General features: G+C 40.0%; 1 protein-coding gene across 1 annotated transcript in view; it reads right to left on the bottom strand.

Annotated features, from left to right (window-relative positions):
* foxp4 (forkhead box P4) overlaps positions 1 to 24,235 on the bottom strand; it is a 125,086-nt gene that overhangs the window by 16,465 nt on the left and 84,386 nt on the right. Inside the window, 5 exon segments of the mRNA XM_081358511.1 lie at positions 3,717 to 3,804; positions 10,610 to 10,714; positions 12,340 to 12,435; positions 12,925 to 13,129; positions 17,682 to 17,835. Coding sequence (XP_081214637.1) covers positions 3,717 to 3,804; positions 10,610 to 10,714; positions 12,340 to 12,435; positions 12,925 to 13,129; positions 17,682 to 17,835 — 648 coding nt within the window.

Raw genomic sequence — 24,235 nt, 5'->3', positions numbered from 1 at the left:
GACAAAACACATACACACACACATTAGAAACAAGACCAAATCCATAAAAGTTTACACTTTTCAATGTGTCCATGTGTTAATATGCAGAGACAACGATAAGTAAGCCATTTGTACATTGATTTCTCCAAAAATGTAATGCAATCAAAACATCCAACCAGCCTAACACAGCAATTGCATTATTGATCAATACAGTATAATAAATAAGAATATAAAACAATGTAAATATTATAAAATATTATACAATATAAGGTCATAATTAAAAAAAGAATGTATTTGCTATCCAGTTTGTTTTAACATAAAATATATACATAAAACATAAAAAAATTAAATGACAATGAATAATTATTGAATGTATATAATTTAATGCTATCCTTTTATCTTTACTTTTCATTAGCATTAAAAATAAGATTTCTTAACTTTTGAATAAAACAAAATTGTCTAATTTATTTCAATTATAGATGTTATTTTTGTTTCACACTGTTTTCGTTATACGCAGCTGCTAAAGCTTTGGCAGCGCAAGTGTACAATTATTTGTCATGCCAATACAGCACATTAAAAACCGAGTGTCGTCATAGTGTGTGCCGCTCTTGTAGGCGCCGCTGAGAGGAGGGAGTGACTCGAGATATTCTCTTGTGAGGATAATTTTGCATTCTGCCTGTTAACTGAGTCAGCTCACGGGGATGTTGACATGCCGTTTCACAGCTCTTGATACCTCCGGGACAAAACAGCTCTCTCACCGTCCTTCTTCCCTCTCTTCCTCTTTCTCTCGATTGCTGCGTCTCTTTCAGAGACACTTGCCCTGTAACCACACTCGCCCTCGTTTGACATTCCTAACCGCCATTTAGAGGAAGTGTGGAGGCAGCCGGCCCCTCTTAATCAGGGGGCGACACGCTGCTTCAAAATGCTCCAAGACTGGCACCATACACTTTAGTGGCACTAAAAGTGTCATTTTTTTCCACACAGAAAAAAAATCTGCACATACGAGAGGACTGAGCGACTTAAATTAGAACAGTTTTCTTCTGAAGAAAATTTCTGTCATGCAAACGTCATTGACATGATGTCAAGCTATTCTGGGTGGTTGCAAAGCTATTCTGGGTTGTTACTAGAGCAATACTTTGTGGGGTCTAGGGTGTTATGGGTGGTTACTAGGACGTTTCTATGGTTTCTGGACGATTACTAGAGTGTTCTGATTGGTTGATAGGCTATTTTGGGTTGTTACTAGAGAGTTGCTAGGTGGTTGCAGGATGTTAGGGGGTTTCTAGGTGGTTACAGGGTGTTTTAGTTGGTTACTAGGGGGTTTCTAGGTGGTTGCAGGGTGTTCTGGTTGGTAACTAGGGGGTTTCTAAGGTGCTATGGATGGTTGCTGGCCATTGCTGAGTGGTTGCTAGGGTGTTTGGGTGGTTACTAGGATGTTCCTTGGTTGTTAATGAAGTGACTCGAGTGGGGGGGTTGCTAAGGATTTATGGTTATAGGTTGCTAGGGTTTCTCAGTGGTCGCTAAGGTGCTATTCTGAGCATTGTTAGGTGGTTGCTAGAGTTCCTCCGTTGTCAAAAGAAAAAAGTCCCTAAATGAGCAACAGTAATATCGATGATTGTCTTAGCAAACTCCACAACCTGATACTGGCTGTTTTTTAATACTGTACTGTAAAAATCATCCTAAGAATTGGATTAGACTGTTGTTGTGTTGTGCTTATGCTCTGCGGCTGTGCCCAGTGTTGCTGGAGTCATCCACAGATCTGGGCTGTTTATTCACCCATTAGCTGATATGTGTGTTTAATGAGGGGCTGCCACATGCTGGTCAGCGGGGTAATAAAAACAGTGGAAAATCTGAGCTGGTGAGCTGGGAGAGACAGCAGGTTGGCGAAGGGTGGTTCTGGTTGGTCTGGGTTGGCATCGGGGCGGTGGGGGAGTTGGGGGCAGAGTAGGTGACAGGACGGAGGTAGACGTGAAAGGAAATACGCTTGGACGTGGACTGACTCTCTTGTCACTTCTCATCACCCCTGCATCGATCTGGACACGTGTTTAAACGCTGTTTGTGGGCCACAAAGTGAGCTCGCTGCCCGCGTGCCTGGCAGGGCAGTGTTTTTTGAAAGAGCTTTGTTGTGAGGGGTTTATTTTTGGGAATGAGACGAGATGGAGAACATGAAGGGGAGGTGGCGTGGAAAGAAAAGGGAAGCTGACCAATTACTAGGTCTGTTTGACTGACTGTGATGATGGGAAGTAGTTCTGCCACGTAAAGCTGGAGGGCCTGAAGTGCCCGTCTCAATGTAAGCCCGTCCAGGAGACGTGCTTTTCTTTTTTTAAATGTTGTTGATTTAAAGCTCCAAAAGCAGAGGAATTCAACCGCTGCAGGCACGGTAAGGTTACTTGACCTGCGTTTTAGTTTGGCGTGTGCTTGAGGAGTGCGAGCAGTTTCCCCATAGCTAAAGGTTTCTTTAATGCGACCTAATGTGCTTGACCGAAGTCCTGTCAGTGTCAATCCTAACTGTCACTAGACGCTCTTCTGACAGTCTCTGCGTCCAAACAAATTACTCACACGGACAATAAAACATTGTTTACCACTAAACATAGCGCATTTCAGGGTTATAGACTGTTACGGCCGTACTGAAATGACACGTTTGAACATTCCCTTGCATTGAAAATCCCTCCAAATTCTTCTTATTATAGTTAAAATAAAAATATCCTGAGAGTTCTGGACTTTTGCAAACACTTCATCCATGCAACATTTACTTTTTCTTTCTTTCTGGTCTTTTTTATTATTACTGTTTTAAATGTATTTTTATTTTGATTATGACAAATGATTTGTTTACATTTTGTTAATTTAAATGTTATTAATTTAATTTATAAAAAAAATCTTTATTATAGAATTTAATATTTTTTTATAATTTACATAATAATAATAATAATAATGCTAATACATTTTTGATAATCGATTTGTCATTTTATTAAGTAGCAGGACAACCTCAATTGTAATCTTGGCAATTTTTCTGATTAATTGTGCTGCCTTACTAAAAGAAAATTAACAAAACCACTGAGCTGATTAGAAAAATGTCTGCAATTGGCACTAAGGCCGACATTAGAAGAGTGGAGAGGCACACAGAGGGTGTCCGCGGGCAGAGGAAGTCTCTAGCACTTCCCATGTCCACCCTTCTCCTTATCAGCTCTCTCATTAGAGATGACACCACGTATATGCGAGCGACAGGCAGCCCACGGTGCTTGCCGAGAGTCCGCGGGCAGGAGGGATGAGAGTAGTGCTGGGAAACTCTCTAATTGGGATCCATCAAAGGCAGATATTCTGGCCTCCTCTCTCGCACCCGCACTCTACATCACTCTTCCTATTACAAGCTTCAGTGATCTCTATCAACTTATGTGACATGTAATGGGCAGAAAATCATGCCAGCTGGGAAAGTGTGCAGTGCTGTATGTGAAATAGTACGGGGGAGTTATTGAAGACCAAATGTCGGCATCTATTAACCATATTGGTGAACACAAATTCAGACCTTGATCCTCTAAAGTTGACACTTACGACTCCATTACCCGTAACATAATTACGAGGCAAAAACGTATAGACTAAACTCTTAAAAAAATGATAAAGCATGTGGCAAATGCATAAATGTAAATGAAAACAGGAAAAACAGGAAAAGTCAGGCAGCTTGAACATTGCGTTTGCAAGATTTTTGGAGAAATGTTGATTTCGCGTTTGTGCGTGCATCCCACCTGTATCTCCAGCTGTTGGACGACCTGCATCTGCACCCTGCACTGGGCCGTACTGCGATCATCCAGGGCGTGTTCACTGTTCAGGTGCCTGAGAGAGAGAGAAACGCAAACATGTGATGACATATCCTGATACACAGTCTACTAGATCAATCCACGACCCTATCTAAACTCCCAGAGGGAGATCTGTAAGCATATTTGGACCATCTGCCACAAACCGTGTCGCTGACCTGCCTGATACAGCGCACACACACACACACACAGTAAGGCTGTGTCTCAGCCTTTTGGGATTGCCTCGCAGTTTCTGCTGTGTATGCTAACGTGTTAACATTACATGCCCTGGCGTCACGTCCTGACTACACACACACTTACCCAAATACAGAGGTCACTGAGACATCAGAGATCTAGTTGCGGCGTCTTGGCAAACCATGACTTCACATAAATCAAAATACGAGCACAGATAGTGGTTTATTTTTCCAATTTGGGGTAAAAATATTTAATGGAATCCTCTCGGGATCGCAACGGCCCTCTCAGAGGAAACCCCTAACAATAGTGGATTTCCACTCGAAAACACACTTTTCACTAGGCGTATAAACTCAATTTCCTCTCGCAAGAAAATAAAAACAATATTAGAACATGAAAGACGTGGAAAAAGAGGTTTTCCGCTGAGGATTGTCATATGACCGAATGTGACCGTACTGTTTGCTGAAAGCCTACTTTTGCAAATAAATGGTTTTATTTATCGTCTAACCGTGTTTACCGTCACTTATTGAAAAAGATGAAAATAACTTCAGACATGAACGTCTCTCTATATTAGGTCTAATCTAGTGTCCTAATGTCTCTGTTATTCAGTTGAAATGCAGCTGGAGAGGGATATTATTTTGGAAACGGTTTTTGTTTCTTTTGTCAGAAATTGCCGCAGTCCATGAACTCTGAGTGGGAGTTGAAATGGGGGGGAAAACACCTGGATATGACATCATTTGTTTTACTCATCAAGCGCTGCTTTAGATGGGTGAGCTTTACCCATAGTTATTCAAGACATGTTTTCTTTATGAAGCAATCCAAAACAAAACTCCAAAACAAAGCAAAACAAACAGATGATGCAGGAACCAAATGAGGAAGCAAAAATCGAAGAAAAAGAAGGAACGGTGTCAGATAGGACACGGAGATGGATCTTGGATCTTTCCTTTGCACCATCTGTCTCATCCCACCCATTTTATTTACAGCGTTCCAATGCTTGAAATCACACAAATGAACCCCTGCATGCATTTAAACACAATTATATAATCCATATAACATCCAAATGATGATGTCATGAAGCATTTGAGCAATGATGTCATTAATCCCTCCAGGTGCGGAAGGAGGCCCTCCCAACTTCTAACCACACACCTGGTGAAGTTTAATGACTCCGAGGTCAAGGGTCACAGGAGCGCCTTCAGAAGATGAGTAGAGGAATTACAAATTAAAGCATTATAAAACAAAATCTTCATGAGAATTTAACTGTGCATACTCATTTCTCCTATTGTGAATGAGATTCGCTAAAGATTACAATTAAGTTTTATTGAATAATGTTTTTAAAGATCTACTTTACGTGAGCGTTAGTTGATGGCAAAGGTGATCAAGAAATTGGAGAAATCAGCATTAGAGTAAATTAATGTTTTATCATTCTCTACCCCATTTCTCATACTGTACATTATAATGCTGCGTATAATGCTCATTCCTCCAATTATTTGTCATTCATTAATCCTTGCTTAAAGTAAATCTTTTAAATGTTTATTGTAATCTTTAGCAAATCTCAAAATGAATATCCATTTTTCATACTGAACATTATATTGTTGTGAACATGCCTAAGATCACTTGTAGCCTAGTGGTTAACTCGACTGATTTGAGCATTAATGTTTAATTTTTATATTTTATTTAGACAAAATTTGAATATCAGCCAGTTATCAGATATTAACCTCAATGTTAAAAAAAACCCCATCTAAAACTCGTGCATTTTACTAGGACTCTTCATTGGCGTGTGTGGCCCATGAGTAAAGTTCCCCGCGCGGCGGGAGAGCGACAAACGGAAGTGTGTGTGAGCGGCAGAATCTTAACCTTCGCAGTACACACTCATTGATGTGATCCCGGCCTGCTTTATCTCCGTGACACCCGCCACATGACACAACCGTTTTGAGAGTCCGACTGAAGGAAAAGAGGGGTGCGCATTCGCTTTCTCATGAGAAATTAAACAAAAACAATGATGTCACCCACTCGACTAATCCAGGCGCAGATAGACATTTTTCCCCGCAAGCACATGATGATAATAACAAAAACATGATCTCATCTTACTCTCCCTCTGCCCCCCCCACACCCCCTGTCTCTCTCTCTCTTTTTCTGAATAAAGGAACAGACCACAAATTTTATGGCTCATAATAAACAGTAGCAGCGTTTTTCCGAGAGACCCGACAATGAGGCAGTGTTTACTCCCTGCACCCCAACAGGGATTTGAGGAGCATTTACAACGGTCGCAGCAAAAACAGTCACAATCCAGCCCGACAAAGGGCTTGAGTATTCTAACACATGTCGTCCTGGCATGCCAGAGAAAATTGAACATCATTAAAGAGCTCAGGACGAGAGTGTGTGAGATCGAGACAGAGCGAGAGAGAGAGAGAGAGAGACAGGATGAAGATAAAGAGTGAATGAATGTTTTATTCTCACACTACTCTAGTTAGAGAAAAAGAAAGAAACCAAGAGACAGAGATTTCATTTGGGGATAAAAAGTGTTCATATCATGTCCAGATGAAACTGACAGACGTTTCAAAGCATTTTCTGAACCGAATTCTGTGAAAAGGATTTAAAAAGTGGTGAAATTGTATTAAACAGAGCTGAGAGTACTACACTCTTAGTGGCTGTTCACACAGGACATTTTATGTGTTTAACTGCACTGCTTTTTAATAGTTTTGTACTAGATGGATGTCTCACTGTTTTTCTGTTGTTTTTTCTTGTGCTTGAATATTATAAGACACAAGTCAAGTCAAGTCAAGTTTATTTATATAGCGCTTTTCACAACACAGGTTGTATCAAAGCAGCTTCACAGTAATAAATTAGAACAATACATCAATGTTTGTTTCTAGTGGAACGTCTACGTTCGGTAATGCTGATCAATAGTATCGTTGATTGATTAATTCAATTAAATATCCCCAAATATCCCCAACTGAGCAAGCCAAAGGCAACAGTGGCAAGGAACCGAAAAACTCCATCAGGTGACCTAATGGAGAAAAAAAAAAACCTTGGGAGAACCCGGGCTCAGTCGGGGGCCAGTTCTCCTCTGGCGTTTATGAACTAGAGGTCGGATTTAACTGTAGGATTAAAAGTATTATATGAATGCCTGGCTGAAGAGATGCGTCTTTAATCTAGTTTTAAACTGGGAGAGCGAGTCTGAGCAACGAACAGTATCCGGAAGACTATTCCAGAGTTTTGGTGCTAAATGTGAAAATGCTCTCCCTCCTTTGGTGGATCTGGATATCCTAGGTATGACCAAAAGCCTCGAATTTAGTGACCTTAAAGAGCGCGATGGATTATAGGGCGATAGAAGATCGGTTAAATAGACTGGAGCTAAGCCGTTTAGGGCTTTATAAGTCAGTAGCAATACCTTGTAATTAATACGGGACTTTATAGGTAACCAATGTAGGGATGATAAAATCGGTGTTATATGACACAGTCAACTTAAAAAGTTCCTCTTCAAGGTCAGTTTTTAAGAGAGTGGACCAATCAGAAGAATCAGTGGGCGGGGCAAGCATCACTAGCGTGTTTATAGTAGCAACTGCTAATTATATGTCACCAAGACCTTAGAAGAGGCACTTAGTTATGGTCATGATGACAATTGTATATTTTAATATTATATAATACACATTTATGCATTTGGGAGACACTTTTATCCAAAGTTCATGCAATCCATTATATGCATAATATAATTAATAATATAATATAACATAATAATCCATCTTGTGTTTCTAAATGCAACGTGTTCAGTTCAATCGACTGCCTAATGGAACATTTAAAACAGTTAAGATTTAAAAACGCTTTGTTCATGTTGAAAAACGTGGCTGTCAAACACATTCATCCAGCGCATGTTTAGATAGACCAACAATTAAAATAATAGTGCAAAAAGAACACATTCTGTGTGAATGTCCCCTTATTGGAAGCTGAAAGCGATATTAAATTACCCAAAATGAACATGTACGGTGCGAGGGATGTGTAGAGCTTTGTGAATGGCAGGCGTTCGTACAGAGGGCACCGACTCCATGTGGGCCTCATTTCCTACTATAAGTGGCAGGCAGCCAGATGGGGCTATAGAATAGACAAAAAGAACACAAGAAGAGAGAGAGACTCCTCTTTTCCTGTCTTTAGCGATGACTAAAGTGTTCTGACTAGGCCAGGGTGCACGGCACTGACGGCAATATCTGTCACCCCCTCCTTCTTATCTCACGTCCCCCCCTCTCTCCGCTTGCCCCGAGGCTATGTGAAATGAGACACCGTGCAACCAAACAACAGCTTTACTCTTAAAACTTTCCCAGACTCTCCGGCTCTTTGATGTGTGTGTCAGCGACTATCATACGCGCTTCCCTCTCCCGCCCGAGTGCACCAAGCACGCTCTTCACCCCCGTCGCCAGGGACGACCGGAGGAAATTTACATACACATCTTTCCGGCTTGTCAATACAGCGGTCCCCTCGAGAAAGCACAGCCCTGGAGTCAAAAGATGACGCGAGGGCTAAGCATTTCATCCCAGTAAATAAACACACGAGGATGTGACCGCCACTCATTAATGGACAAGAACAGACTACTGTAAGAAATGGAGCTGACCTGCTGGATATCAAAGGTGGTGTTCGAGGGAGAGGAAGAGAAAATCAACAGCAGTTGCGTTGCGAGCCTCGAGCCCGCTGGGGCCACGGCAATGGCTGGCTCGCACCCCTGTGACAGGCGGACATGTCAGGACTTTCCACTGTGAAGTCTCATTATTTTAACACACAGAGACAATGGGACTGTTTACATCGCCTTCCCTGTCTGATCTCTTCCTCTCTTTATCTCCTCTCGCACCCCCCCCAGCATCCCTAAAGACCCCAAACTGGCAAACACGCGCAAAGAAAAAGAGATGGCGAGAAGAAAGAAGATTGGGAAAAGGGAGATAGATGAGGGGAGGGAGCCTCTTTTTGATGTCTTTGCTTGTATCCAAGAAACAAAGGCTTCTAATTGTAAATGAGCTAATTAAGTAAACCACTAACGAAGCGTGAAAACAATTTGCTTGACCCAGCAGTGGAGCGCTCAGGAATGGAGAGGCAGAATTATGGGAGTGGGGAGTTAATCGGCCTCTGACAGCATTGAAGAGTTGCGGGCAGCTACCTGATCAGTCAGACACACACACACACACACACACGCTTCCTCTTGAACGCAGGACAGGTCAACAAGAAGAGAACCGGACATCTGTCTCTATGGTTACTAGCAGGGCACGTGTAAACTAGTTTCCTGTGCAAAAGTATTAAGCTGAACCTTTGGGAAAAAGTGTTGTGAAAGCCATACAGTTCATTTCTGGAGTTCTTGCACACTGTTGCACAACTGAATTCAGAAATTATCAGGCCCAAAAGGCCAACTAAATAATTTATCAACTTTGTTACCTCTAAAGAAATTAGAAGTAGTACTATTTGTATAGTAGTAAAAAAAAAAAACAAAAAAAAAAAAAAAAACAAGATGTATGGTCACATCAGAGATAACTTTTATTAGGCTAAAAATTACTGTGTACCTGTATTGAGTGTATTACTAAATAGTTACTTTAATGCAGATATTAAACTATATATATGTATATTCTGTACATATCTATATATAGATGCATATTGTACGATAATGTTTGAAAAATTTGGGGTCTGTGCGTTTTTAACAGTTGTCTTACAGTATGCTCACCAAAGATTTGTTGATTTGATCAAAAACCAGGAAAAAATGTACTATTGTGAAATATTATAAAAAATTTAAATAGCTTATCTATTTTAATATATTTTAACATGTAATGTATTTCTGTGATGCCAACACTGGATTTTTAACAGCCATTACTCCAGTTTTCAGTGAATATCATATGATCCTTCAGAAATCATTCTAATATGCTGATTTGGTGTCAATTTTTTTTTTTCTGGAATCTGTTGTATATATATAATTTTTTTTTAATCTTTTGATAAATACAAAGTTCAAAAGAGCAGCATTTATTTGAAATAGAAATCTTTCGTAACATTATAAATGTCTTTACTGTCACTATTGTTTTAATTTCTTAAAAAAAAAAAAACTCTCTCTCTCTCTATTTATAATCTTTAAGGAAAACCAAAAGGTGCGTACAAACATTTATAGTCTGTGACATACTACGCATTTGCTTGTAACTCTACAGAGGGCACTCTAGTTTACTCTGATTGTGTCCTCTGACTGTGAAATACCTGTCTATCAAGCGTCAGCCCTTTTTTTTCATACACGAGTACAGTCCCACAGCGCTGGCGAATGTCTCACGCTCTCTTCAGCAATAACCTTGCACCCCCCACCTCCCTGTGGAATTCATTCGTCTCTTGTCTGTTCAAACATCACACCTGAACATGGCTGTCAGCTGCTCGGCTTTATCATTGCCTTTCCTCTCATCCCCACACTTCAGCGCAAGAGAAGGCCTTTAGTTTACAAGCGATCTGCAAGCTCATCGAAAAAAGGATGAATGCACATTGACAGATGTAAATGCTAACAGCCAGAGACTTGTTTTGCGGGACGCAGTGGGCAATGATGAATGCTCTGCAGCTTGGCAGGGGGTTTTACGCGTGTTACAAGGTTTGACGTGAATGTAGCACACTATGTGCTTCTGGAGTGGATTTGACGGACAGCTGTCACTCACTTGATGAACTGGCCCATGTCCTCGCAGAGCGCTTCGCAGCCGGGCCACTTGCACTCGCCGTGTCCGAAGAGCGGGTGGGAGGCCGTGTGTTCCTCATGGGTCGAGCTGAGAAAGACAAAAAAAGATCTGGTTAGTCGAACTATAAATGATTATGTCACACTAAACTTTTACCTAAGTGGAAGGAGTGTTCAGGAAAACAGAAATTACACACTCCATTCATCAGAAACATCAAAACACCTGCTTGCTTAATCAAAACAACTCATTGGGGTCGATATCTTATTGAAATGTTTTCAGACAGTCGGCATGGTAGTCTCACACACATGCGACTAATACAAAGCAATGAAGCAATGGAAACAGTCTTAAATGTTCCCTGTCTGGGAAAGCCGATAGCTTTGAGCCAGTCCTTCAGGAAGCTTTGAACAAATGCAGTTTGAGAGGACCTGGTAAATGTAAAAAAAAAACACACAAAAAAAACATGTCAGCTTTCCATAATCATAACTGACAGGTTTCCAATAGTAAGTGTATATCATTGTATTAGCATCTTGCACTACGACGCAGGTTCAAATGTCTGAGATGCGGCCAGGAACAACACGCCGCTATCTAATTACAAATGAACGTGGATGATCTTCAGATGTTTCTCGGTAACGATGGGAGTTCGGATAAGGTGGCTGCTGATGTGCTGACAGGGCCTGCTGGTGGGGCCTGGGGATAAACGTTATGGTTTTGTTTCATTTGAGATACAGCCACTGTGTGCTCTGTGGCCGAGAAGTCTGGATCGGGTCTCTCTGGCCCAGCTTCTGTAGAGATCCATAACGAATCAGCCTCGAACTCTCGCCAGCAGTCTCATCCAGCAATTTTTCATTTCGGGCCTGGCCAACAGCCATGGGCTAGCATGTAGCTTTTTTTTTTTTTTTTTTGCGAGGGCAGGGACCACAGAATCCTTCGTCATGTGTCTGACTGTTGCTAAGCATGGGCAGGGGGCTAAATGGGGGGGGAGTGCGGCTTGTGGCGGTTGAAGGTCTGGGGAACTCTTCCCAATTCCACATCAGAGCACTGCTTAATATAAAGCAGCTTGCTTGCAGATGAGGCCCTCCTGATGCGGCACACACATGCTCCCTCCACCTCTTCATCAGATGTGCTGGCAGTGGACGGCCCACGCAATTCAGAAGCTGCTCGAGCGCTAGACATTACAAACTACTGGCAACCACACTGTCCACATGTGCCATGCATTAGCCTCACCGCACAGTTTTTCTTCCCTTTACAATTGCGAGTGTGTGTGTGTTTGTGTGCAAATGTGTTAGGCCAAGTCAGGGAGAACAGTGTTAGAAGAAAACATGATGGAGGGCGTGCTTTTCTTTCTGTTTAGCCATGTCCGTGTAGCATGACAGGGTGGGGTGTGTGATAGTGCTGCTGGTGTGTGTGGGTTTATTTAGCTGTATTTTGGAGGTCCCACCGGTGTAAAAATGGGCATATTACATAAAAAGTTCCACAGAACCGCTGCAAACATCACACGGCAGAACCATTCAAGTGAATATAAATTATACAATGTTTCTGATTCACTTATTTACATCTTGCATGTACTGTATGTGTGCATGTATAGGCTTGGCTGGCCCGGTGTAGGTTTGATACATTGCATAAGAACAACAGCAGTCTAAGGTGGGTCCTCATTTAGATGTCTAAGTAACCATGTGAGCATATACATACATGATACATGTGTGTGTTTTACTCACTGAGTGCTCTGCAGGTGAGCGCCTTTGGAATAAGGCATGAGATGCTCGTCACTGGACTCCTTGGTGAAGGACGAGATCCACTCAAAGAGTCTTGCTCTTAAAAATTGATAGAACGTATAAGTACCCCACAGTAGGACCACTTTTCTCTCTCACACACAGCTGCTCACCTCTCAGCTAAATTTTCACAGTATACTTTCACCCACTCCACACACACACACTCATGCTAAACTGGCACAGGGGCGTCAGTCATGCTGAAGGCATGCTATGTTCTGAGGAACTCACAAGAGCACCTAATATCAAATGAACCCAGGCATTTTACATCAGCTCATCAAACGGCACCTGACAGCAGAGACCTTGAAATATGACTTGTGTGACAAAAATACCTATTTATGAAATACATATGTCATGTAGCAGTTGGCACTCTGAATGCTCATGATGAAAACACATGAGTATAATTATAGCACTTGTTTGTTTCCATACTTCATTTTTATTTTAAACTGTGGATACTGGTCATTAATGTCTTTGACTAACTATAAAAAAATATCCCGTGGATAAACAAAGTTTGCTTGTGAATTTTCCACTGACCTGTCTCTCTTTGGAGTGTGCACAGAGTTCTGTCCATTTGGCAAAGGATGATGGGGGATCTGAGGTGAGACCTTGGAGGCCGAGTATGAGGTAGTGTTGGAGCTGTTGGTGGTCAGATCGAGACCCTCGTGTTTCATGGCCTCCTCTGTGCTCTGAACACTGGCCACGTCCTTCCACAACTGCTGCAGGTCAGTGGGACACATGGCTGAGATGGACAGAAAGCAATCAAGAGATTACTACAAACTATAAATCAATATTCATTACAATAAACCATAATGTCCTTAGTCAGAAACAAAATATCACCTTTAGTAAACTATAAGTGCTATAATCCACAAACTCCATTGAAACACAAACACAAATAGGTGAGTTGTCAATCCCTGAATCAACAACAGGTGCCATATGATGAAACCAATTGTAGGAGACATTCGTTCAGTATGTTTATTAGTTTTCCTCATCTTTGTTGTGCTGAAGGTTATAAGCCTAGTGTTGAATGATGAGAGCTCCTTCTGAAGGCATTCAAAACCTGCGTCTTCTTATCACACATCTAAAGCCACCCCCTCTCCACCTCACCTCATCTTGAACGGCGGCCAGCTGGCAGCGCATCCCACCCCAGAGATCTTAAAAGTCTGGCAGTGCGCTGACATTAGTGTGGCAAGCCATAAAACACCAGGCGCACACCGCGCCACACTTCACTACGGGAGGGGGGAACGCCAATGGGACTTGTTAAGTTCACGGGAGAGCGGAAGGAGGGAACTGTCCAAATCTGAGGAACCAAATGGCTAATTTCAGCGTGTTTTTGTTATCTTTCAACATCTCCGCAAATCCCCCTGGCTACCTCCATTTGTAATTATCACTGTCCCGACCGGCACTGGAACTCACTGGGTGAATTAATCTTGGCGAGATGCTCTCTTGGCATTTTTTTTGTTTTATTTTCCCCTCAAACTTGCTGAATTCGGGATTGTTTTCGTCTCTTGGAAAGGCGGAGGGGGTCTAGGTTGGGAGGGAGATTTGAGGGTGTAAAAAAGGGGGAGAGGGGGGGTAAGCTCGTCTGGCGCACACTGTTCCCGAAAAGCCACAGCCTGCTACGCTATCTCACATGGCAAAGACTTAATAGCAATCTAAATATTATGTCTGGTCCGCCAGCATTCTTGTCCCGGACCCCGCCAAAACAAAACTCCTCGCCTGGCCTGGCTCTCTTCACCCCACCCCCTCTCTTCCCAGCAGGCCCGAGGCCAGGGAAATTATGTACGGCCACACTTGCAGCTACAGGCTGTTGTTCACTAGACACAGACAACCTGACAGAGCACCACAGGGCCACGGATGTACTTTAACCCTGCAAAAAAACCAAACCAGGCCGGTGGAGGGAGGTGTTTTCTGCAAGTTTCTACTTTTGTGAAAGAACAGCCCGAACATAGGAAGTGGATGGGAGGACGCAGGGTGGAGATGGAGCGGTTTACCTACAGTGAAGTGTTTTTGTATTGCATTTGCTTCCAAACACACAGTCGCACACACAGGGGCAGGTGAGGCGTTTCCCCTGTGGTTGGCCACACACTCTCTCTTTCTCTCACACACACTTTACAGAAAACATTGAAGTCAACCTCATCCCTGTGATGGCAAAGCTGAATGTTCAGCAGCCATTACTCCAGTCTTCAGGGTCACGTGATCTTTCAGAAATCATTCTAATGTGCTGATTTGGTGCTTAAGAAACAGAAACTTAAAAAAAAAAATCTATTTGAAATGTTTTTAATAATGCAAACATCTTGAATCATTTTTGTTCAATTTAATGCATCATTGCTCAATAAAAGTATTTTTTTCTTTGAAATCTTACTGACCCCAAACTTTTTTTTAGGTGTGAACGTGTACAGTGTGCTCCTGTTTCACCACAGCTCGGACTACATCACACTTTGTTTACCATCTACATGTGACTAACATTCATAAATAGATAGCCAGTCACAAGGCAACATTAAAACTGCCCCTTTAGTTTTGTTAGTCATGTGTGCTCCCTCGTCTAGCTTCATGCATCATAACTCCTGAAAAAGAACTGAAGAAAAGTTTGGCATGGTGATCACAAAGCATTAAGCTGAGTCCAACATATCTGGTTGCACCCTTTGGACAGGAATTAAAATGACTTACTGTAACTGTTAAGTGAATATTACAAAGAAACAAAAGTCATCCCAGCTAGTAGTCTGTCTAATGCAGTGAGTCACTTGGGTTTGAAACTCTAGCCTTTCTGAGGGAATGACTGGACACGCCAAACAAACATGAAAACAACAACAACAACGGTTGGCGCCACCCATGGATCAGAGAACAAATCCTTTTCAGCAGCAGCTACGGCCAAGCATGACTAGCCAGAAGAATGCGCATGGTTGGCTGGCCAGTCATAATGGAGGGCTTCTTTTCAGAGAGGGATTGTGGGGAAATTCCATGATTCTGTTCTGTCGCAGGATTTGTTGAAGGGATTCCAAGAGCCCAGAGTTTATTGTTCTTCAGACCCCTTGAAACAATGACATAAGCAACGGGAGTGGGAGGCAGGCGCTGGGGTCTACGCCAGAAAGATGCCAAAGCCAAAAGTTTACAGCTGTCGCTAAAAATTATTTTCATCAATCTGCAAACCTTCCTCTGCTTTACTCCTTGCTTTGCTCTCTCCCTCTCCTTTTTTTCCTAAAAGCAGCCGTGCGCACATGTGTGTGTGTGTGTGTGTGTGTGGTAGGCCCACTCAGGATTCCGGATGACGAGTCTCTGTTTTCTTAAGACTGAAATAATCAGAGATGTCAAGAGCAATGGGCAAGAATGAGAGTCAAGCACTCTAATAAAAGACTGCGATCATTTTGGAGGCCCTATCGGCAAGAGTGGCAGGGATTTCGGCATGGAAACTGGAGTCGGCTCCCTGTTTGTTCTGTCCTGTTGAGGCTCTTGTAAAGTTATGGCCACTGTGGAACCTGTAAAAGTTGATGTGTCTAATTTCAGCGGATGGTGGCCAGTTTTCAGTCAAGATCCATTTCTGGTTGGACTCTTTGACAAAATGAGGAAAAATGGAAAAATACATTTAAAACTGATCCAAAACCTCCATTTCCTTCTGTAGGGTAAGCGTGTCTGGAGCGTGTGTAAAACTCACATACGCGCACACACACATAAGCCCCCTCCAAGCCTGTGCACAAAGCCCAGTGAATTTTGTGGCATATTTTACCTATTATCCAAATGACTGCCTTCCACAAAACCAACAATCAAGCTTTGCTTTTATCTCTTTATGAGCTGATTAAGTTAACAAGCTTCACATGTGGCTCTACGGACATGGCTGTAGTTAGTCTCCGGGGGGCTTCATCCCGCTCTAATAGATTGAGATGATAGCTCATTGCCAAATTTTGGAGGAAGAAGAATGAGGGATTCATTTTACAGCCAGCTTTATTAGCATTTAAGTTTGCGCATGTAGTAGCAGGGCAATTTGAGAGCATGCATATGTGTGTGTGTGTATGGTGGAGGCTGACTAAGGAAGAATAAGTGGGCGGCGGACGCAGGTCTGGCCTCAGCCTGAGAATGCCATCTGGTCCTGGGCTACGGGCATGAACACAGATGCTGCATTTATTTAGCACACTGCATTTCCTCCAGAGCTCCACTTTCCTTTAATAGGCATCACTAAAGGAGCGAATCAGACGTTCTGTGGTGTTTTTCTGGCTGCTGAGGACAAGAGGCGAGCTGTGAAAGAGACAGACCACCGGGCTGAAAGGCCTGCGGTTGTAGCACCTCACCCTGGGGCTAGATGGAGTCATATTTTTGCGGTCAATATTGACCAGCTAAGAGTTTTTTACCTTCAAAGATATGCATTAGTTCAAGTGAGTCAGTATTTGCAACAAAACTAGCTGACAAAAAATGATTGCACCCAAATTCCCTTTCATAGCACATACTAAATTCGATAAAGAACATTCTTCCCTTGTCACACAAATAGCAGGTGTAATTGATTCCAATAGTCTGACGTTAACATGTCGCTAAGCTTAGCAGCACAACACACTCTTCTTATAAGCAAAAAACATAGCAAAAAAATACTGTATAAAATAGTACACTGAACTAATTACACTTAACTATTTTTAGTGATATACATGAAATATGTTTATTTATAATGTGTTGATTTGACCATTGATGAAGTACATTGTGCACATACTACACACATACATTTCTACACACACTATATCTGCCTTTATACTGCTTGGCATGTTTCTTTGACTGGTTCATTCTTTCTTTCAACAAGGACAAACATATTTTTTAAAAATCTTTGACTTGTTTTTCAGAATATCTAAAAAGTCCTTGGCATAAAATAAATGCCCACAATGTGTAAAATATTAAGACTTGTTTTCATTTTCATCTTGAATATGAGCATTTTGTCTTACTACACTAGTACATTTTTCCTTTTAAGTATAAACAAGAAAATCTGGCAGTGCAATAAAAAACACTTATATTCAAGATACAAACTACAAAAACAAGTCTGAACATTTTATGCAGTGTTGATTCTCATAAATTCATTGCAAGTATTTTTAGATATTTGAACTGGAAAACAAGACAAAATACTACTTTTTAGAATCTGGCAGTACTTGTGGCCTCAAAGAATGGCAAAGTGTCTGTTGAAACTCAACAGATGCAGTTTGTCATAGAGGTACTGTATCAGAAAATCTTAGAAATAGGACAACCTACTCATTTGCTGGAAAAACAGTGAATCCTGAGCCTTGTTTAACAGATAATTTGTGTAATTGCATTGGTATGTGTACCTTGCTGCAGGCTCTGAATGGGTACTGCTCCTTGGCCTGGTTGTAGGTTCACCAGGCCCTGTCTTTGTAGATTTAGAATGTGTTGCTGCTGTAGTTGTTGCATCTGGATCAACTGCTGTTGGAAAGCCAGCTGTTTATTCCCCAACTGCTGCTGCTGAGAATGAGAGAGAGAGAGAGAGAGAGAGAGAGAGAGAGAGAGAGAGAGAGAGAGAGAGAGAGAGAGAGAGAGAGAGAGAGAGAGAGAGAGAGAGAGAGAGAGAGAGAGAGAGAGAGAGAGAGAGAGAGAGAGAGAGAGAGAGAGAGAGAGAGAGGGGCATGTTAAACAAACAACAAAACAAAGAGATGGGAAAAGTGGGAGGAAGAGACTTGGAGAGCTGCAGGATGGAGAGGGCGGGAAAGAGGAGACATTCATTGGTTTTTATAAGCCTTCAACCTCGTCCAGGACATGTTTAGATAGGACATATCCTGGAATAGAGATATTTTCCCCGCCAATCACCAAAGCACATCCTGTGGCGGTAGACAACAAGCAGACAACAGGCTTGGTTCAAAGTGTCGAAGTGCATTGTGAAGCCTCATGCATTAAGAGATAACGCATTAATCTGTGTGTGACAGTTCCATGTGGTCTTGCACCGACAACCAAAGACACGCTCGCAAACACGCTCGTTCATTCCTGCGAGTAGCAATCTGTTAGCATGTGGTTGGCTCGCAATTAACACGGCAATAAACAGTGACTAACAACATCTGTGCGCAATGTTAAGAACAGTTCCAGATTATATGACATCAGATGTTTATCATTTTACAATAAGGCTTGGTATTTTTTTCACTATGCATGAAATGTGTTTTGTGAAACGTGAGAAGCATGACTCCAAAACTCTCTTGCGCTGTTTAATAAACAGGTCTCAATGTGAGTGGATAGTCATCGTTCAGCTTTCAAGAGATTTATTTTTGTTCCAGCTGACTTCTGGTGACGTTTAACAAAGAGATGAAAAACCTGTTTTATCAGCTATGACATAAGCACAGTGTACTCCAAGACAAGCCCTAAACTTATAAAAAAATATTAAAAACCGTCAGATCTTTAGCCAGAGGTGAGAAAGAACAGAAAAAAGGGCCAAGGTGAAGAAGACCAATTTAAAAGTGATGCATGTATTTTATGTTTAAAGTGACCTACTGTAACATGACATCATTGACTCAACTGATGACATTGAGAGTTTGTGCCAGGACTACACTACCGTTCAAAAGTTTGGGGTAAGTACGATTTTTACGATTATTAATACTTTTATTTAATATACTTTTATTACAAAAGTGATAAAGACATTTATAATGTTACAAACTATTTATATTTCAAATAAAGATTTTCTTTACAGCTTTCCTGTAACAAATATTCATCAACAAATACTGAAAAAAGTCAAAAGTTTCCACAAAACCAGTTTCCAACTTTGATTAAATATTTATTTTGCAACAAATCAACATTACAATGATTTCTTAAGGATCGTGTGATACTGAAGACTTAAGTAATGAGTGCTGAAAATTCAGCTTTGCCATCACAGGAATAAATAATATTCAAAAAAATATTAAAATAGAAAATAGTTATTTTAAATAATAATATTACTTCACAATATTACAGTTTTTACTGTATTTTTGATTAAATAAATGCAGCTTCAATGAGACTTATTTCAAAAACATTACATTAAAACATCAAAAAGAAAAATCTTACAAACCCTAAACTTTTGAACAGAAGTGTACCTGATTTTCTATATATCCGATAAGGTCAGTTGGTGTCGTGGTGATAAATATCCTCCTTCCTGAACCGGCCTGAGTCAAATCAGTGTTTCCAGCAACACGCTTTTTGATGTTCCCCCAATGAGAGATGGGCCTTATCTCCTTTAAGATAACGGCACAAAAAAAGTGGAGGGGAGAGAGAAAAATATGTTGAAGGAGGGAAGGAAAATAAAAAAAGGAAAATAATTAAAGGTAGTTTCTTAATCTCACTGTCAGAGAAGTGCTTGAGGTCACCACCCGAGGCACAAAGCCTCATGGGAAAGGGCCACATGGGTCAACACCAACAGAGAAGAGAGAAAACACAAGCCCTTTCCAAAACCTACTGAGCTGCTTTGTTCCCTACAGTACACCCTACATATGCAAAATGATTTGGAATAGGCAGCATATAATCAACTCATCAGCAATCAACTCACAATTGATTGACATTAACATGGTGCTAAGCTAAGCTAACTTGAGTATAATTCTATACTTTATAAGCAATGATCTGTCATGATTGTGTGCGACATGACTTTTTGCCTTCTGATGAATTTCGAAATTGAGCAACAACATTACAAAATTGCTTCAAATAGGGACCTCATTTTTCATTTTATAATTACACCTAATTTTCGCCAACGTTCAGCACATATAAGCGCACCCATACACACACACACACAAAGAAAATATTTGAGAACATCTTAGGTATTTTTCAAGAATTGCACTTACGAACTTCGCAGACTTTATCTAAAGAAATTTCTTAACTTCTTTCTTAATCTGGCCCCAACTCTCCGTGGAGAGACGCACTTGTTCTCCCCCCTGACTTTGAGACTGAAAGATGTGATGAAAGTGTGAACAAAGAACATTCAGTTAACAAACACACAACCGAAGAAGTGAGCTAATGCCAATATTCAGCATGTCTATCCCTCTCTCTTCCTCCTCATCCTCTTCATCCCCGTCTCCTCTCCTTTCTATTTCTCTCCCTGTTTCGGTCTCATGGGACACAGTTCAAGTTCTTTAACACATTGTGTCTGCACGCTGTTTACATTAGATGCAGTTGAGTGGCTAAAGCTAGCGAAGTAACAGGCCTGTCAGCTTGATTTATGAGCACATCAAACAGAGTTTGGGCACGCCAGGCCCGACTGACAGCGCTACTTCATTAGGCTGACTCCAGGGTGACTCCACAGCTCAACCGTCAAACTGAGAGAGAGATAGAGAGAGAGCGGGCGAAACAATAAAAAAAAAAAAAACAGAAAAAGAGCAAAAGTCTGGATTGATGATGCAAAAATGTGTGTGGCAACCATCTCTCCTGCTTTTCTATCTGTCTATCTCACCTCTCAACCTGCTTGTGCTGACTGGCAGGGATATGGGCTGCAATTAAAGCATCTTTTACTGAAGGAGAGCATAAAGTGTCATCTCTCCATCTTCAGCAGCTTTACAAAAACAAAGCCATGAGCATGAGCTTCTGATTTCAATCACGGATTTTATGAACAGGCCTTGATTGTTGAAATATGATGCTACTAATGACGAATGAAAGGAAAATATAATATTTTGATGACAAAATTGATGTGGTGGTATTATGGCTAGAGATACAGTTTGTTTAATGGTTTCAGGGGTCAGTTTCCAGTGCCAGTTGAACCAACAGCATGGCAGAACATGGATTTCAGAGGACGAAAAGCTTTAAAAGAGGGCTAGAGGGATGAGAAACAACACCACACGTTCTTGTGTTCTTCTTTCGTCTCCTCACGCCTGACTGCTTTACTCTTAGTCCAGTGCTGTCAGTGCACTCATCCCCAGGGGAACACCACTACACAGCAGACAAAACACACACACACACGAATCCTTAAACATGGCCTAATCCAATATGCTTATATCCGATTTTCCTTGCTGTAATAATCCAGACAGCATGTATTTATCAGTTAAAATATATATGTAATTGAGAGATCCCTGCCTCACAACTCTTTACGTTTATTTAACACTTTTGAAATTATTTAAAAGAGAATTTAATACGGCACTGGCAAGCTGTCATTGTGCGCACGTTTCAGGTGTTTATTCACAAAGAGCTGCTCACCATATAGATTTGAGTTCTTTTTTTTTGCGTCTTATATATATATAACACACAGTATATATACAGTATATATGTATATATATATATATATATATTATACATATATACATATACTGTATATATATATATATATATATATATATATATATATATATATATATATATATATATATACACACATACATATATACATACATATACTGCGTGTATATATATATATATATATATATATATATATATATATACATATATACATACATATACTGTGTGTGTATATATATATATATATATATATATATATATATATATATATATATATATATATATATATATATATATATATATATATATATATATATATATGTATATATATATATATGTATGAAGAGTTCAGATGCAAAAGCCTCTAAGTGCCATCTAAAATTTTCTTCTAGAATGATCATTTTTATCAAGCTTGTATATTTAAGTTCAGTAATTTCACTTAAATGGCAATGAAAATAACCTATTAATTGTCATTTAAGTGAAATTACTGAACGAAATTACTTAAGATTTAGTGAACGAAATTACTTAATTACTGAAATTACTTAAGATTAATTACTGAACGAGCTTGATAAAAATGATCATTCTAGAAGAAAATTTCAGATGGCACTTAGAGGCTTTTGCATCTGAACTCTTCATATTATATATATATATATATATATATATATATATATATATATATATATATATATATATATATATATATATATATATATATATATATATATATATATATATATATATATATATATATATATATATATATATATATATATATATATATATATATATATATATATATATATATATATATATATTATATATATATACATAAGACACAAAAAAAAGAACTCAAATCTATATGGTGAGCAGCTCTTTGTGAATAAACACCTGAAACGTGCGCACAATGACAGCTCGCCAGTGCCGTATTAAATTCTCTTTTAAATTAGTTAAAAAGTGCTAAATAAACGTAAAGAGTTTTGAGGCAGGGGTGTCTCACCTCTTTGGCCTTTTTCCCTGCTTGCTGTTTGACAGTGTTTGATTATTCAATGTTTGTATATTTCCTACCTGTTAGACCTAACTGAAAACCCTAAAGCACTGTTTACAAGGTTGCATAGGTCAAAAACAATGAAAACAATAGCTTTTTTTGTGCATTTTAGCAGGGAATTGAGAATTTGAGAATTAAGATTTTGAACCAGCCTGACTGTGCCTGTAGGAAAGAAAAAAAATCTTAGTGTTAAGCTGTGATATATTAAAGGTATTTTCAGTACTGGTATCAGTGACACTGGGCTTTATTCATAGTGCTTAGTAAAGATGTCATTAAACAAAAATTTTAAATACATCTTTATGTTGTTTCTAAATTATTTTGGAGATTCAATGTGAAAGTATTACAATATAAAAATATATTAAAAACAATGTTAGGTGAAATTAAATCACTTTTTTTAATCAATTGACAGCACTAAATAAAATACTTAAAAATTAACCATTTAAATATAAATAAAAATAATTTTAAATTCCAACATCCAACCTTAAATTAATAATAATAGTGATAATAATAATAATAATAATAATAATAGTAATAATATAAAAAAGTAAAATAAAAGTAAGTACAAATAAAATAATAAATAATTAAACCTATTTTAATATTAATTTAATTTTAATTTGAGAAAACAAGTGGTGGTACAGTAGATTTCCAACCTAATAAAATTGTGTTGTGGGTTAGCAGTAAGGAGTACTTAGGTTTCTTACCGAGACAGTAACGCAAAAGCACACGTTCAGTATGTACAACTGGACCGCAGCATGTTGGCCAAGTATTCTTGTCTACATTTGAGTAGTTGCATAGTGTGCCAAATTTCAGGCCAACAAAAGAGGCCCTGAACAAACGTGAGCTGATCCACGGGGAAGAGGAGCTGACCACTGCCCTCCCGATTTAATTTCCCTACTCAGAGAGCACACCATCTCCCTTGCTCTAATATTTAATAAGGGAAAATGTCTGAAAAACTCCTGAGGCCTTGAATAAGGTTAGTCATGATTTTTTATACCTTTCCCCTCCCTCTCACTTTTCAATCTTTTTTCTTTTCTTTTTTTCCCTTCTGTCTCTGACACGTTCCTTGGCTATCTGTGGAAAATGTCAGGATACTGGTCTCATTTGAAGAGTGTGTGTGTTTCGGGCACCTTGTGCATTTGCCACGCATTTGCTCTGTCAGTCACTATACTGTCTAGGGCATATCTAACGGGTCTTAATCCCTGTCGTCCACGGCCTTAGCATCCTCCCCCACCTCAGTCTCTCACCTGCTATGAAGTCAAGAGCTCGTTCATTTTTTTGATCCTCTCAGTCACACATACAGATGACTGTAAACCACCCTCAACCCTATGTAGCTTAGATGGGATTTGTCCTATTTGCTATTTGTGGTGGAGTTGTTAGCTGCAACCATGAATACAACTGAGACTGTAGATTATTCTCACATATAAGCCAGTGTCCTAACATGGTCAAGCTGGTTAGGGTGTTGTGTTTGCTGTTATGATGGTTTTTGGGCGCTTTTCAGCTGAAATGTCAGCTGGGAGGCTAGTTAAACCAGCCAAAAATCACCTTAGTCAGGCTTGGAGACAATCTAGGCGATTTTAAAGACTAAGCCAGCTAAGACTGGTTTGAGCATTTTGCTTAGCAGGGCTCACCTCAATTCCACAAATTCAC

Source organism: Scardinius erythrophthalmus, assembly GCF_964197995.2.
Source record: "Scardinius erythrophthalmus genome assembly, chromosome: 25".
NCBI lineage: Eukaryota > Metazoa > Chordata > Actinopteri > Cypriniformes > Leuciscidae > Scardinius > Scardinius erythrophthalmus.
Note: the sequence above shows the minus strand (reverse complement) of the source record. Positions and strands in the feature narration are given on the sequence as shown.